The 18,207-nt window shown below is 41.6% G+C and overlaps 1 protein-coding gene across 2 annotated transcripts in view; it reads right to left on the reverse strand.

Moving 5' to 3' along the window:
* The window catches only part of EDIL3 (EGF like repeats and discoidin domains 3), a 564,630-nt gene that overhangs the window by 113,436 nt on the left and 432,987 nt on the right, over positions 1 to 18,207 (reverse strand). For both annotated transcript variants that reach the window (XM_075271229.1, XM_075271236.1), the window contains 2 exons: positions 9,168 to 9,323; positions 2,919 to 3,063 (listed from right to left, as the gene is read on the reverse strand). In XM_075271229.1, coding sequence (XP_075127330.1) covers positions 2,919 to 3,063; positions 9,168 to 9,323 — 301 coding nt within the window. The remainder of the gene's footprint in view (positions 1 to 2,918; positions 3,064 to 9,167; positions 9,324 to 18,207) is intronic.

Here is an 18,207-nt window from a genome sequence, read left to right on the forward strand (position 1 = left end):
GTCAGGGACACGATGGACGTCCTCCGTCATTTGGAGGGCGTCCATGTACCATCAGGGGCGGCCCTGGCAACTTTGGACGTGGAGGCGCTCTACAGCTCCATACCCCACGACTTGGGGTGTGGGGCTGTGGGGCGCTTCCTTGGGACCCGGGGGGAACAATTTGGCAGGCATAATGATTTGGTATTGAATCTCCTCAATTTTATTCTAACACATACTGTGTTCCTATTTAATGGGCGAGTCTACCATCAGCGGCGGGGCACCGCTATGGGGTGCCCCGCCGCACCGACTTTCGCCAATCTTTATTTGGGACATTGGGAGGAGACATGTGTATTTGGCCAATATGCTGATACCTGGGCCCAGCACATAGTGCTGTGGCTCAGGTTCATTGATGACATCATGTTGGTATGGGCTGGCACATCTGAGCAATTCACACAGTTTGTTGCAGCTTTAAATCAAAACGAATTGAATCTGCGCTTCACAGCTTTCTTTCACCCGACATGTGTACCATTCTTAGACGTTCAAATTACCCTCAATCCGAATGGGAATTTTACATCTACCCTCTTTAGGAAACCCACAGCAACTAATGCCTTACTCGAGTGGGGAAGTCATCATCCTTTGTCCCTCAAGCGAGGTATCCCCAAGGGACAATTCCTCAGGTTGCGGAGGAATTGTAGTAACATCAGGGATTTTGACAATGAGAGTGAGGCTTTAATGAAACGGTTTATGGCCCGTGGTTATCCTTATGCATTGTTAAATTCAGCCAGAGAGGTAGCTAGAAAAAACACAGAGGGAGTCTTTGTTAATACCGAAAAAGAAGACAGAGGAACGTAAGATAATAAGAATGATCGGTCCGTTTGACAGCTACTCCAGTGAAGTAACTAATATCATTAAAACTCACTGGAGCATCTTGAAACAAGATGCTGACATACGGAACGTCATCCCTGAACATCCCTCAATCACATTTCGGAGGGGTAGAAACCTGGGAGACAAGTTCATGCACAGTCATCTTTCCCCTACATTAAGAGATGCGACGTGGTTGGGCAGGATTCACACACCTGGCACGTTCAGGTGTGGATCGTGCCGAGCATGCGTTTATATACAGCGGGGAACGCAAATTAAAGCATGTGCCACGGGACGGATCTTCGACATTAGAGATTTCTCAAATTGCAAGAGTGAAGGGGTAATATACGTAATCACATGCCCTTGTCCCCTCAATTATGTAGGGAAAACCCGTAGGCAATTACGCAGAAGGGTTCTTGAGCATGTGGGTGATGTGGTGAGACAGGTAGAGACGCCCGTTTCTAAACATATTTGGGAATGTCATGGAGGAGACCCTTTTGCTCTTAGGTTCCAGGTGATTGAAAAGGTGCCAAAGTCTGTGAGAGGAGGAGACTGGGACCAACAGATTTTGCGCCGTGAGGCGCAGTGGATATTTCAATTTGCATCAGTACAGCCAAAAGGACTCAATGAAAGCATCTCGTTTTTGCCATTTATTTGAAGTAGTCCGGCATTGCTAGAGCTACACGGGTTGAGATAACATCTATTCCCCCAGAGATTTTGAATAGCATTAACCTATGGGTGCCCAGATGATGTCAGTGGTATGATAACCCCCTCTTTCTGGCATTCTCTATGGGTAATCCTGACACTTTGCATATAAACAATGTGGGTGTGTTATTAAGATGGAGCAATCAATATATGAATGTCCGTATAGCAAGGATTGGTCTACATTCAGACAGAGCGGTTTTCTGAAGAGAGTTCCAGCTGCCTCAATTGTGACATAAATATCATGATTTATGCCATTGTATCGTGTATGCAGGAGATCGCACAAATGATTTTTAACACTTACTTTATATGTGTTGTATTCCTTTGAGAGATCACAGTTCTTGCACTGTAGCCGTGCTTTGAACTTAGCCCCGCCCACCACAAAGCCCTGGGAAGTGAGGAGGCTGGGTCACACACAGTGATGGCCTCTGATTGGGCGACGGTCGTGAGGAGGGCGGGCTTACAGGTGTGCTCGGACACTATATAAGAGCAGCCAGCACTGAACGCAGTGTCAGCCTCTATGAAGGATCAGGACCCACCATCAGGGTCCTGAGAACTGCGGTTTTGACCGCACACCACTACATTGTTTAGGGTGTTAGGTAGCCATAACCTGTTATCATAGGCAGGGTGTTTGAGAATGTCTCCTGATGATTTAGAACAAAAGAAACGCGTTGAGACAATGTAGATTAGACACACTATAGGTGTGAAAAACTTGCTGTGATCCTGAACAAAAGTCAGCAGTGAACACTGAGGCTCTGGGTTATCAATGAGCTTTAGCTTCAGCCTGAGATTAGGGATCACAGACTAGTGACTACCTATCAGTTTAAATGAACTGCTAGATTGTGGGCTGTGCTTGTGTGTTAATGGGATTTGCTCCACGTTGTAAATATCTACAGACAATAGGGAAGTCTTGTTTATTCAATATCAAGCTGCAGCTATCACACTCAAGTCCTTATTCACCAGTGTACAGCTTCAAATAGTATTGTGGGGTTAATACAAACGACACATTGTAATCAGTGTTAACACTCTATAGACTGTCCTCTGGTTTGCTGGATGAGAGGTATATAGTATATAGTGTGCAGCAAGTGTAATCTCAGTCACAGGGAGACGTGTGAAGCATTTGTTAGAAACACACCCTGTGAGTTTGGGAGAAATTTAATTCACTCTTATTCAACCTGTAGAGTGGATAGACACACTTACACATATGCCCTTTGCAAGAATTATAGGGGCCGAATACTGTGTTGGGGTATTTTAATTTTTAAAAAAATATTATAAATAAAGGTTACGTTTTATCCTATTTAGTGGGGGTGCCCCCTTTTTGGAATTATTGTGAAATTGGCAACCCTTGATCCAGTGTGTTCTAAATTTACACCAACCTGATAGTTCACATCCAAGAAGTTCCATCCTCAGGGTACAATGGCGTCTGCACACTTGTGGATACAGGCGAATATACTGGGCTTCAATGGGTGGTGTAAAGGAGTTGGCGTAGGGTGTGTTGTTGTCAACATTTCCTCGAAATACCTGTCAAAATACAGAGGCCACTTAAGTCACAGAATACTCACTTCTCCTAGAAATACTGCACACTTCTGTATACAATATATGCATTTATTTTATTGTTTAGGTATTATCCTGACCTATTAAATAATAAAATTTTTTTCCTCACTGCACCTCTCCTCTGACTGTATTAATGCGCTTCACTTTTTATGTATATTGTACCCAACAATTCCGCCTGTCCTCACCTCTGAACAGACACCATCTTGATTTATACATTCTTTCTCTGTGCTCTGCTATCAATCCCATGATGCCTCACAACATGACCTCACATGCACAGCTAGAGACAGTACAATTTTTCATACTGATCATCAGTTTGTGACCTGTAGGGGTCTGACACCCGGATCCTGTACGGAACAGCAGTTGCAGCAGTCTCTGGGTGTTGGAGGATGCAGCAGTCAGGGCCACACCTCTAATGAGGCGAGGTGAGGCGATGGCCTCAGGCGGCATTTTGGAGGGGGCGGCAGCTGGGTCAATTTGATTTTTTTTTTTTTTCTAAACTAGTGCAGGAGAGGGCTGCTCTGAAAACAAACGTATCCACCGTATTCTCCTCCTTCTGAGGCTCTGGTACCATATAGATGTAAACATCGTCCTGAGTATCACAGCACCAGAACTGGCCACATGCTGCAGCGTGATCCGGAAACTTGCTTTCCTTGGATGGGACTGTGCTGCGGAGCCGCAGCCTCTTGCAACCAGGGCACTCACTTGGTAAAGAAGCCAGTCCATTCAAGAAAAGCAAGTGTCCGGATAACGCTGCAGCATGTGGCCAGTTCTGGTGCTGTGATACTCAGGACTAGATCGGCAGCAGATAAATCACTGGCAGATGCAGGGGTTGCTGATCGCTGATTGTAAAATTCCCGCCCCCAGCACACAGCAGCTTCTTGTGCCGCCCCTCTTCCTCCTCCTAGCATCAGAGTGTGAGAGGAGAAGTCCTGTGCGATGTAGCTGCTCTCCCTACTGCCAGACGGAGCTGCACAGTGGTTTCCTCCCATGTCCTGTGCACCCAGCAATTCACCCAAAGGTAAGTATATATTCTTGGGTAAAATATGTATAGATGTTTATATTTGTTTACATTATGTGTCTTATATACTGTGTGAGTCTTGCATGTGTGTAGATAGGGGTGTGTGTATATGTTGTATATGACTGTATGTGTGTGAATAAATGGGTATATGTGTAGGTATATACTATCTATCTATCTATCTATCTATCTATCTATCTATCTGAGTTTTCTTCCATATTGTGTACCATTATACATACTATTTTACAATGTGAAGCTTAGGCCTGATTCCCATCTGCATTCAGTTTTCCGTTTGTGGAGTCTGCTTGGGGACCCCCCAAATGGAAACCTATATGCATTAAAAAGAGGTCACCTTCAGGAAACCCACAGGCCCCATAGACTATAATAGGGTCCATGTGGTTTCCGCACAAAAAATGTGGAGCGAAAAGTGCTGCTTGTAGGACTTTTCTCTCTGCATACTTCATGTGGCTAGGGGAACAGAATATCCCAATTGCAGTTGTGAATCGGGCCTCTGTATATTGAAATGTTAAAGGAGTTAGCCAGGAATTACAGTTTTCTGCAAGAAGGTTGGGGAAGGTGCAAAATAAGAAAAAGAAAACCCATACTCACCTGTCCCCGATGTCTCCCGCGGCTGTCCGGTCCAGCTGTCTGGCAGAGGACCTTGCCGCACGGGACTGCTGAGGCCAATCAGCAGCCATAGGAAATGACACGTGACATCACAGGTGACGCATGTGAGACATCCCGGTTCCTTTCTTTAGGCTGCTGTGGCTCCTGATTTGTCTCACTGGTTACGTGTGGTGAGGACTGCCACTGGAACAAGCCCTGGGGCGCCATTGAACCAGACAGGGGTGGAAGGACCAGGGAGAGGTGAGTGTGAGGGTGCATGCACACTACGTAACGCCGGGCGTGTATGAGAGCGTACACGCCGGCGTTACAGCAGGGCTGCCGAGCACTTCCCATTCACTTCAATGGGAGCGCTCGTAAACGCCGCTGTTACGAGCGCTCCCATTGAAGTGAATGGGAAGTGTTCGGCAGCCCTGCTGTAACGCCGGCGTGTACGGCTCTCATACACGCCCGGCGTTACGTAGTGTGCATGCACCCTGAGTTTTATTTTTCTCCTTCTCCGGCCTCCTTGCTGAAACTTGTAGTTCCTGAATAACCTCTTTAAGGCCGGGGCCCCACGGGAAAAATCTTGTCAGTTTACAGTCAGGGGAAAGTGGATGGAATTCTAGCGAATCCCATGCCCACTTTGTGGTAAAAACTGTGGTGCGGACACGCCACGATTTCCAACACTGGCACAGTTTTGAAAATCGCAGCATGTCAATTATACCTACGGAAATGCCGGCAGATTCCCCATAGGTATAATTGTAACAGAAAGTCCAAGAGGAGAACTCTGCAAACTTTCTGTCTAAAGCACTGCGGGAAGAACTGCAATACATTGCTGCCGAGGTTTTTCCCGCAGTGCTTTTTTGCTGTGGGGGGGTCTTAGACTAAGGATTAGGCCAAGCACAGCAAAATGCTGCAAAAACAACACTGGAGAAAAATATCTGCGAAAACACCGTTTTTTCCCCACAGTGTTTTTCATTGAACTTTTGCTGCATTTTTCACTGCCCTTACTTTCCCTATTAAAATATGTGGTAATGCTCTCAACTCAGCAGCTAAAACTAACCTGCTGTGGATGAGATCAATGCTTACATTTTGTTCACTTTGCTGGCACTTTCTGCAGCCGCCATAAATGCTGTGTGTTACATTACGGAAAATCAGATTTTTTTTGTTGCAGATTTTGATGCATTTCTTTGTGCAATGTGTGCAAGCTTTACAGAGTCAAGTCACAGCTGGAAGAAGTGGTCATGGTGGTCCAAGGGGAAGAAATGGGAAATGTGGGAAGACGTCTCCTGTAAGTACTACTGCACAAAATATTACTGTATTGTATTCACTGTAATGTTACCACTAGCACCCCCCCCACACACACACACACACACACTGCCTGAGGTGGACGATCTAAAGTTGAACACCCCCCGGTATTCAGTCCAGGGGGGCGTCTTTTGATCGTCCACCTCAGGCAGCAGTAAGGCTAGGTTCACCACTGGCTGCAGTGGATGGTGAGCAGAAGCAGTCTGTTCGTATTCAATCATGTATCATTCACCTGAAGGGCCCTGAATGCCCTTTTTGTTTCTGCGATGAGTAATCGACCAACACAGATGGAAGGAGTCATTACACTTATACAGCCGAGCAGATTTCACTCTCACTTACCTGCTCTGCTGCTGATGTGGTTACATGTGCTGGAGCAGGGAAGAGGCAAGAATCTAAAGAGCTATGAGAGGAGAGTATGAAATCTGCACCTACCACTTGTGCCCTTTAAAGTGTGAGTGGGGCAGACATAGGAGGCACTGAAAAATAGTGCTACCACAAGAGTTGAGCCATAAAGTGGTCCACTGAGGCTCTGTCACCCAAGAGCCCACAAAGGAACGCCCCTCCAGTACAAGTCTATGGATGAGTACTGTGGGGGGAGGGTGTTCCTTACAGCCCAGAAAGGAATCTGATAGCACCTTTCCCAGTACGTGCTCTGGGGGCTGGAGATGTCAGTGCCATATGTCTCCATTATCAGAAGGAATGACATCCCTGACAGTACTTGTCAATACACTTATACTGGGTGGGGGGCGTTCCTCACAGCTCACTGTTATCACTGGGCTGTAAGGAACGCCCTCTCTGACAGTACAAGGCTATGTTAGGGTACTGTCGAGGGAGAAGCGTTCCTTACTACCCTGTGATGACGTTAGGCTGTGAGGAATGCCCTTCTGTCAGTGGGGAGATATCGGTGCCATTAATATCTCCAGCCCTGAGGCACATACCAGCAAAGCCGAAAATGCACTGACTTCAGCACAATGTCCGTTTTCTAGCAGTATATAAAACCGTCTCTGTCAGCAGTAAATTGCTTATACACCTAACCCCAGTACCTTGTAGAGGTGATTCTGTACTTTCCAAATAAGCCTGTTATTCATCTTTGATGCTCTATTTGTATGTAAATTTCTGTTTTAGGGGTAAAAGTGTTTAAGTTTTATTATCGGAACCACTACCTTCATCCACAGGTTCGGGTCCAAAAATAAAATACATGGTTGTAGGAAAATGACCTTCAGGTCCATCATGGAACCTGTTTATGTGAACAAGAACGTATCCAATAAGGAGAACAGGCAGCTGCATGGGATCCTTTTAGATAATCTTATATACATGTACATTAATAACGGACATCTTTATGGAAACTAATAGTATAAAGGTGAGGATTTCTGTAGTCTATTCGGGAATATAATGTTGTACATGGTAATTTTTAGGACTCACTTTACCGTGGCATCGCCTTCTAACAGTAACATACAGAAAGGTTAATTTCTAGTCATGAATACTCTACTAGCTCTCCGTTCCCAGACTGCACAATGGCTTTGAGTTACAGAAAATCATTAACTAATTTTTATACTGTCAATTTACCTTAACCAAGACAAAACTGATTGCTTAGTAAGGCTTGAGAAAATACTAGAACTGATTATTTTATGTTCTGCATTTTTAAATTGAATATATCTAGAGATTTATTAAAGCCGCTGCCAGTTTTCATCTCCTTAAAAGTTTTTCACAACAAAATAAAAAATACAAGTAGAATTGGCTAAATTTACATTTGGATAATACAGATATCCGCACTAAACTAATCTCCAATTTGGTTAAAGATATAATTGTATCATGAAACCAATTCAAAGCAATATCACAGCAGGCTAACAAAAGCCTTGAAAGACTGAAATACCCCCCCCCCCCCCCGATCAGATGGTCACACATAGATGCAAATGGGGTAGTTAGCATTTCACTTTACAATAACTTATCCTACACACATACATACACGTACATGTTCTAAACTCTGGGGTTATTGATACCTGGAGGAATAAAAGAAGGCAATGGAATACTCCTTGGCCAAGACTAAGGGTTTATTCACATGTCTACATTATTCATGCACACCCATTGAGTCTAATGGGCATGTGCAGATGTCTGTTCTTCTTAAACGGACCATCTACAAAAAATAAACAGAGACAAGCTTGGTCTGTTTTGTAGATCATGGAGCGCCATTAAAGGGGTTATCCATTTTCTACAATTGATGAGCCATCAATATTAGATCTTTGGGGGTCTGACACAATAACAACATGGCTGTCTTCACCCTTGCTCACTTGCCAAGAAACTGTAGCAGTGAGTATAAGTATAGCAGTGCTGTCCTACTGAAGTCTTGTGACAACACTGCAGTACCCACACTCAGTCGAGGCCATCACTTGTAGAAATTGGATAGCTCCTTGAAACTTCTGTCCATATTTTGTCTATTTTTCACAGATCCAGAGAAATACAAAATGACAAAAAAAAAAAAAATGAAAAAAAAAAGAAAAGATTTTCTCACATCTGTGTACACCTGGAAATGAGCAAATGCCTGAGAAATGTGAACATGTGAATAAGCCCTTACATTATGTGTGTGGTTGTATAGATAGAGCTCATTGCTTAGATACAAAATGCTTAGAATCACTAGAAATAGCCCAGAAATAAAAAAAAAAATGGATTAGAAACTTGCTTTTATTGAAAACATTTAAGGAAATATAGGAAGAGAACAGTGCTATCGCAAATACAAAGTGACCCACCAAACCTTATAAAAGTGAAATAAATGGATAGGGGCAAATCTGCTGTGACGGTAATACAAAAGCAAACAAACACAAAGGTGCAGCAATATTCTGCGGGATCTAAGGCATATGTAGACATGGAACATTTTGTTATTGTTATATTGGCTATAGTTATAAAGTGGAGGTTGTTAGCACATAATTTGATGAAATTGTGTGAGGACAATACGACTGTCTGCCTCAATCTCCGTCTGGTCTCTTTTTTTATATTGGAAAGCGAGGTTACAGTATAGGCACGAAACTCCCTTTATATAGTGAATATTACTGAGTGTTTTATATAACCATTTATGAAGTCCCATAGTACCACTTTATAGACAAATATAACAAAACTGCAGTTCAACTAGTGTACAATAAGAACTTACCATATCTTCATTGCTTCTTCTTACTTTATATGTTGACCATGATTTTCCATCATCACTATATGCTATCTTGTATGATTTTATGTACTCCGGACTTCCTATTCTTTTTGCTCCTTGAGTAATAACACCAGTAACTCTCATTTTCCTCTGTAAATTTATCTGTTAAGAAATAACAAACATAAGTCATGTCTAAGTATAGCCGTATAACTTTACTTAATAGCAAAATAATCTGATTTTATATAACATAACACGAAGCCCTTCTTGTATGAAACATCAATTTAATGTGATTCATAATATAACCAAATTAAAAAGTAATAAGCACCTCCTTAAAGAGGACCTTTTACCTTCCGGAGCACATGCGATTTTATATACCACTAGAAAGCCGACAGTGCGCTGAATTCAGCGCACCATCGTCTTTCATGTTCTGCGCCCCCAGTGAAGAGCTATTGGTGCCGATACCGTAGCACTTCACTGTCAGAAGGGTGTTTCTGACAGTGAGTCAGGAACGCCCTTCCTCACAGTAGTGTCTATTGCACTGTACTGTGAGAGTGGTGAGGAATGCCTCCCTCGCCTCCTGATAATACTCATCCATAGACAAGTACTGGGGGGCATTCCTCACTACTCAGCGTCATCCCTGGGTGGGGGGGAACGCCCCCTCTTGCAGTACAGTGCTATACACGCTGCTGTGAGGAAGGACGTTCCTGACTGACTGTCAGAAACGCCCTTCTGATGGTGAAGAGCTACGGTACCGGTACCGATAGCTCTTCACCAGGGGCACAGAACATGAAAGCCGACAGTGCGCTGAATTCAGTGCACTGTCGGCTTTCTTGTGGTGTGTTACACCGCATGTGCCCCAGGAGGTGAAAGGTTCTTTTTAAAGATTTTCAGACCAACTGAGCCAAACATAAGAAAATAGGTATCTGTTCTGAATCTTTGATTTAACCGGTTTTAGCGGGAAGGGTTTCCAGAATTACTGTCTATATTATAATATAACAGACGTTCTTGAGACTAGGTCCATTCATCATACAAGACTCACAATGGTCTGAGTATGGGAATAAAATGACTAAACATAGCACTTAAAGGGAGTCTGTCACCATAACCCAGCATATCATCTCAGTTTCACCGATGGATTAGGTTAAGGGCACCTACATCAAATGGTGTATTAATCTTGTGAACCAGTCTTTCGGCTGATACATCTCCAATTTTGTCAATATGCAAAGGTGTAATGAGGAGTCATAGCTCCAAAGAGTTAAGCCTCCTCTACTTATATGCTCAGCGCATGCGCACTACTGCTGTGTTGCTTGCAAGTCAGATGTACTACTCATGCACTGAGAATATGAGCAGTTGGGAGTGCAAAAGAACCCCATTGTGTAACCATGTCAATCATAAGAAAGACAGAAGGGTGGAGGACGGCACAAAGTGGTGGCAGACTTACCTCTTTGGAGCAATGGCAACTCCCTCATTTCTTTGCAGACCTCATTTGCAAATTGACAAATATGGCAATATCTCGGCAATGGAGGCACTGATTCTCAAGGAGAATACACCGTTTGATTCAATAGGTTGATATGCTGGCAGACTTCCTGTACACTGGTTTTCCATAATATAAAAGTATATCACATTTTGAATAAAAATGGCATACAAGTCTGAGCATTGAGAGTCCAATTGCTTGGACACCCCACTAATCCTAAGAACAGAAGTACCTAATGGAAAAGTAGCTGCAAATGATAGCGAAAGAGAGATACAGTATGAAAAGAGCCAATACATTAAGTAGATAAATTGGTTTTATTGTCTTTTACGATTACGCAGACAGCATTATTAATTATCAGCATTAATGACCTTAAAATCTTAATGCTTTTATGTCTGAACCTTCTCAATCCTATATTGATAGACCCAAAGTGCCTGCATCAAGCTTTGATGTTCTGAATTGTTTTTCCCATTATGTATTATGACGGCACATTGTTAGGATTTGCCATCAATTTATGATCAGAGAGGATGAGGGGTGGCGTGGGTGAACTTCACCAAGCCTGACAATGAAGAATAAGGGTCCGCAGAGATAATTTAGTGCTTTCTTCACTTCACTGTGTTTACCTGATGCCAGTTTCTTGACTATGCCATAAGCAAAGAGGCTCAAAGCAGGATTCCTCTATCAGTAAAGAAAAAGAAGTGTCCAATATCATCAGATATTAAAATATCCAAAAAAGCACTGATGAACATAAATAAAACAGCATTTAATAGTACTCCTAAGTACTTGGGCTACTATTAAATGATAAGTTTTATTTATGTTCATCAGTGCTTTTTTTAACAGCTCTTTGGCTACCAGCTATTCAGAGAACCGCGTCATGGCCCAATTTAAAGAGAACCTTTCACCATATCCATCAAATCCACCTCCTTACATTATTTAATACGTGCTGCTTCACTGATTCTGTCATAGTTGGAATTGTTTATCTAGCCCCCACCATTCCTGAGTAAATGCTGTTAGTTTTGCTATTTAATATTCTACATGGTTTCTATTCTGTCAGGTCGCTCATATAGGGCAGGAGCAGGTAACAAGGGTGATTCTCTGCTCTGGTACTGGCTACCTATAATTGGATCTCTAAATCATACCCCTTTACTGCCTCTCACTGCAGACTTGACAATACAGAGCCTAAGTAACTAGGGTTGAGTGATCGGGATCGAAAAAGTTCAGATTCCGATCGGTGAGTAAACTTCACGATCACGATCGGAATTCCGATATTTTATGGAGGGATCAAGGTTATTTCCCACAATGCTTGGCTACTGGCCAAGCATTGTGGGAAAAGCTAAAAATGTTAGCTACTACTACTACAATGTACAGTAATGGAGATGTAGCAGAGTCCAGTATACGGCATAGCAGGAAGGAAATAGAAGAGTAGATAGTATCTACTCTTCTTTTTCCCCCTGCTGTGACATATATACGGACTCTGCTACATCTGCATTACTGTACATTGACTTGTCTATCTAGTCTTCTGCTTCGTCCCTGAGATGTAGCAGAGCCGCGTATACGGTAAAGCAGAGAGGAAACAGAAGAGTGGCAGGCTGAGGTAAATCACTCTCTGCTGCTATAGCTGCCTTATCTGCAGTAACTGACACTCACTGGCTGTGGCCAGTACCTTTATATCTCTCCAGCACGTCCTCGTAGGCCTGCAGGTATTCCTGTTCTTCAGTGCGCTGCTGTGAGGACGGCGAGACACTCGCCATATAATAAGCCATGGCTGAAGTTCGTGAGTAGATAGATACTACTGTACATTGATTTGTCTATCTACTCTTCTGCTTTGTCCCTGCTTTACCGTATACTCAGCTCTGCTACATCTCAGATGTAGCAGAGCTGAGTATACGGTAAAGCAGGGACGAAGCAGAAGAGTAGATAGACAAGTCAATGTACAGTAATGCAGATGTAGCAGAGTCCAGTATACGACACAGCAGGGAGAAAACAGAAGAGTAGATAGTATCTATCTACTCACGAACTTCAGCTATGGCTTATTATATGGCAAGTGCCTCGTCATCCTCAAAAAGTGATTAAAAAACAATGTTTCCTGGCCATTTAAGTGTTCCCTTGCTCTTTCTATGCATTATAAGAACTTGTATGTATTTTTGGTAACTTTTTATAGCTTTTGAAAATGATCTTAGAAAAAAAAATCCCATTGACTTGCATTAGGATTGGAATTGGGATTGAGGTCGGGTTCGAATGGAAAATGATTGGAAATCGGATTTTAAAATTGATCCTGAAATCTCAAGATCGGCTCAACCCTATAAATAACATGTGAAGCACCAAAACTATGCGCTGATTGTGTGGGAACAGTAGGGGCTAGAGGATAAATTCCAGCTGTACTGGAATCAATGGAGCAGCCTCTATTAACAGATATTATGAATTGTAATTGGTGGAGATGGTGATAAAGATGAAGCACATCCAAGTAATATGCCAAGACAAGAAGGCCATAAGTCTTTTACAAAGAACACAAAATCAGGATTATAAAAATGATCATGAATTCTTTTTGAAGGGGACAGTCTCAGGAGCATCTGAAATACGAGTAACCCAATAACCTAGTGGTAACTGTCTGCCTCCCATAACCATTGATCCAGGATCTCACATATAAATTTTCCAAACTTGAATTAAAGAGGTTGTCCCACAACCACAACTTAACTGTCTGGCCGCTAATGGTCCCACTGCAGGAACCCCATCTATCATGATAACGGAGGTCTGAAATACCTTTGAGTGGAGCTACAGTTATGCCTACACTGCTGCTCACGTCAATGTCTATGGTACTGATGAAGATATCTGAATGCCACATTTATCTATCCTATTCAAGAGGAGAAAGGTAATCAACTGTCATGATCTTAAGAAGTTGTCTTTATGTTCCATAAACCCTTGAAAGTGTCCAGGATAAAAGGAAAAAAATTGCAGTGCTAAAATAATGTCTATTCTCTATGAGGACAGATTTGTAGGCATGACTTTGTTAAGCAGCATACAAAAATCTACAATCCACAAATAAAGAAAGTGTCTGCCTTCTCACATATTATTCCACTAGGTTATAATTACTTTGTAGTTAACTTTTCTGCTACTACCATAAAAAGGTAATATAGGGGCAACACGGTGGCTCAGTGGTTAGCACTGTAGCCTTGCAGTGCTGGAGTCCTAGGTTTGAATCCCGCCAGGAACAACATCTGCAAGAAGTTTGTATGTTCTACCCATGTTTGCGTGGATCTCCTCCCATTCTACAAAGACATACTGATAGGGAAGAAAATGTACTTTGTGATCCCTATATGGGACTCACAATCTGCATTAAATAAGAAAAAAAAAAGTTAATATTACTCTGACCTACAATACATAGAGCTGCTGAGTCAAGGTGAACCAGCTTTGTTTACATATGCCAGTCCTGGAATAAGTGGTACGCTCTTTCTCTGTTTTATACAAAAAACTCAATGGGTTCGACATATAAAAGAAAAAAGAACACAAGAAACAGGTGAAAACCACTTCTGTTTCTTCTATTGGATGCCCAGCTGTCTCTGGCAGCCGGACACATAACCAGCAGCTGCATGACAGCGCAGGTAGCCGTGTTTTCGCTGCAACATCAAAAAACATGACTGTAGATCAAAGCCCGGAAAGCACTAGTTCAATGTTTAGAGAGTTTAAGCTACCATTCTGTAGACAACAAATCGCTAGCGGTTCCTTCGGAAGATATAAATCATAGCTGATAAATAAATTGTCGTTCGCTAATACTAAATAGCCATTTTCTCTTCACGTGTCCTTCAAATGTGCAACTGAGTTTCAACTTTTGTTATCGTATGAGAATGGCTGTAAGAAAATCACTTAGTGATATTTTTGTCCATATCTCATATTATTGTCAATTATTTTGTGGCGAGTGGGCAAAGCCAAAGTGATTTGTAACAAAAGAAAATTGCTAGGTTCCACAGAAATGCAACAACTGACCGAATTATTGCTACACGTACAGAAAAGTATTTCAACACACACCAGAAAAATAATTCCTTTAGTCACCGCGCTCTGAATTTTCATGAGATAAAAGTTAGAAGTTAGACGCGCTGTATCTTGAACCGAATGAATACCATCAATCATTTATATGGCCTTAGCATGGCAAACAAAGGCACAATGAAAGCGCTTGTCACACGCAACAACGTTCCTCAAGTTCAGTGCTCAAGGGCAACAACCACCAGTTGCCCTAGTAATTGGATGAGGATTAGAAACCTTGCCATTTCCTTGTCCTTACAGAAAGAAATGGAAGGAACCTTGGAAACGTGGAGGTAGTTGAGTCGAATTTTCGACATGAAGTGAATAATCAATGTGTGTGACAAATTACTAGGAGGTGGACAACTGTGGTTCTTTATAGGTGAGGACTTAGAAAAATAGGGCGATAAATTTCGTAGAAATATTCTCCACGTAGAGCCTGGAATCCTTTTTAATGATAGATAGTTTGCGCTCACATTAAGCAGTGTGTGGGACTTAATTTTATGAAGGATGTGAGATGAATAGATGAAATGCAAGTCGACTTGTACAGCACGCATTATAAAATCCGAATCTTAGTATGAAAGGCAAATTGCCTGCTCATGTGGGATTTCCCACCTTCTTCCAGCTGTTTAATGCCGTCTAGACTTATGAATACTACTGACAGACGAATAACAAGTTGTCTCTTTGCTCCACAGTGAAACAGTTTACTGACATTAATACATCAAGGAAGAAAGTCTTGGGTTTGAACACTATAACTAGATTAGCAAGGGATAAAGAAGGTCAAAACAGGCTTGAGGGCAATGCCGTAAAAAAAAAAATATAAAAAATAAAAAAAAAAGGAAACCCCTCCAGCTAGAGAAGTCTTAGAAAGCAAATGCGCCACTTCTAAACTACGAAAAGGAAATTCTGACTGTTTATGACTTAATGGTTGACGGAAAGCAAATGATTCAGAGCGAGTGATCTTTGAATTCTAAGCCAGACGTTGAGGAAGGTGGCTCCGATATTGCTTTGGAATACATTTCGAGGCTCAGTCCCGGCTTCAAAAGACAACTTCTCATTGTAGCGACTAACCTTGGGGAGTTTGCCTAGGATATTTTTCTTTTATTATAATTCCATACTGATTATCTGCCGGTGCTATGTTCATCTTTCCTGCTTTTAAATAATGAAACAGCCTTTCTTACAAACTCAATGAACCTCCTTGGCCGAGCCATTTGCAAGCATTTCGAGCGCGTTCAAACACAAAATCAACACTGTTACACTTATCATAATTAAACTTGCTGTTCTTTGTCTTTCACCCTTTTAATTAAAAGTCCAATAACTTACAAAACAAATATGAAGCCGGCGTCTTGCAGCTGTTAATCTGTGTCACATGTGACAATACATTATGGCGAGATGTATTTCTGCAGGTATTAACCCATTTCAATACGGCTGATGAGAATTAATTGCTTCTCACTCGTAGTTGGAAAGTTCAGCTCAATATTTACAATGCAGATAAATATTCATCTCATATATTATCTGTATTTGCTAATGCATCTAAACCGCGTTTAATATGATTAATGTTCTCTATAGGATGAGCTTCAGCCTTAGGGATATAATGAAATAGATAAATTATCATATGTGACGCCAGGATGGTCATAATCGAAATGAGAGCATGGATACGTCTAGGCTAGGATCAGAAATAATCTTACTGTTTGTCATGTACGCGAAGGAATTTGATTATCTAAACAAGTTTATAAGATGCTTCTTAACATCCTGGCAAGGAAATCTAAAGCTAACCATTACATTTGATAGATTTCAGACCCTAAATACTGTATACATACTCACTTGGTTTCACTAAGAATATTGTGAGAAGGTGACAGGCAGAGTGCTGAAGTCCCGATGTATTAGCCAGGGCAGGTCTTGAGTAGACCTCAGCCAGGTGTGGGCTTCTAAGCCATAAAGGGCTGCAGAACTGCACATCAGGGCAGATCTTTGGAGGAAGAGAAGGTATCTGGTTCTGTCCTGACACACTGAGAGTCTGGTGAGACTGTATTGCACTGTTTTTATTTATTTGTGTGGTTGGTAGTAAGCTACAGGTACATTTAGTACTTTATTGCTTAGTTAGTTGCTCAGACGAGCAGGGTTTTGTTTGACATCCTTTTGCCTGAAGTTAAGGCTATATTTTACTTTGCGTATTTTGCACCTGACATAAAGATTTATTTATTTTTCAGTTTTCTTCTAAATAAACCTGTTTTCTTTGCATTTTGTGTCCCTGTCTCTTACTGGTTGGGTCCACATCATTGCTGCTACCAAGCTACCTTCCCCATAACATATTTTCATTTTGTAGTCAGCAATAAACCAATTCCACACACTTCTGCTGATGGTACGTGGATTGGACATATTAAAATCCAACATGCCCAATACATTTTTTCAATTAGAGAAAAACAGAAGGCCCCTAAACACTGTAGATCTCAGCCACTTCCACCAAAACCAGTGGGTTCAGGCCACAGTTCTCCAATGTGTATGACCACATTATATATACACTAAAAAGCCAGAGGTGTAACTTCAGACTCCCAAGAAACAATGAGGAATCCTCATCCCATTTATAGTATCGAAGATAAACTTGACACCTAAATGGAGTCTCTTACTAGAACCCAGCATATCAACGCAGCCCAACAGATAGATAGGTTAGGGTATCCTGAATCATACAGGTTCCCTTGTAAATAGATGCTTCCATTGCTGAAATATTTTTTGCCAATATGCAAATAAGTTTCTTTGGAGCAATGAGAGGGTTACCACTTAGATATTTGGTGTAATGGCAATGCCTTTGTCCATCCAAAGAGTTAATTAGCATATTGACAAATATTATTCTATCTCGGCAACAGAGGCTCTAATTCATAAGGGGAAGAAACAAGGTTTGATTCAGGTGACCTTAACCTATCTATCTGCTGGGTGTTGGTGACAGACTTCCTTTAATGCATTAACAACACAGTGCCATAAAGTGTTACCTCGAGTCTTTCAGTGACTCTTCATTAGCTTTTGTTGTCACTGCAGTAAGGTATTATGCTGTATACAGTCAAGTTAACACTGCTACATCTGTATAAAGCTACTGTTTTCTTCTGTAGGTTATATTTATGCCAATGTCTAGACCACATGGGTATAATGTATAGGGATGAAAAGCAGGAACTGTCTAATTCTACAATATGTTGGATACATGTGGCGCCTACTGAAATATTCTAAGCAGAACATCTTTAGATCTGGCCTTTATGATGTTAATGCAGTTACCGAAATTAGTTTGCAATTGACCTTACTTCTTTATTACCATATTCAAGACATTGCTATGAACATTTGTATTTTGTTCTATTAATATTTATGCCATATTTCTATCTTTAAAATATACAAACATTATGCAAATAATATGTAATGATATTTTCATAGACTGTCCAGAATCATTCATATCACTGTAATACTTTAATATATTCTAACCTTCTGCCAATCTATTGTCTCTAGAACAGCTATTACTAGATATCTGCTGTGCTGAAATTCAGTGGTTATGGACTAACAATCTTGCACCACTAGGTTATG

Source organism: Leptodactylus fuscus, chromosome 1, assembly GCF_031893055.1.
Source record: "Leptodactylus fuscus isolate aLepFus1 chromosome 1, aLepFus1.hap2, whole genome shotgun sequence".
NCBI lineage: Eukaryota > Metazoa > Chordata > Amphibia > Anura > Leptodactylidae > Leptodactylus > Leptodactylus fuscus.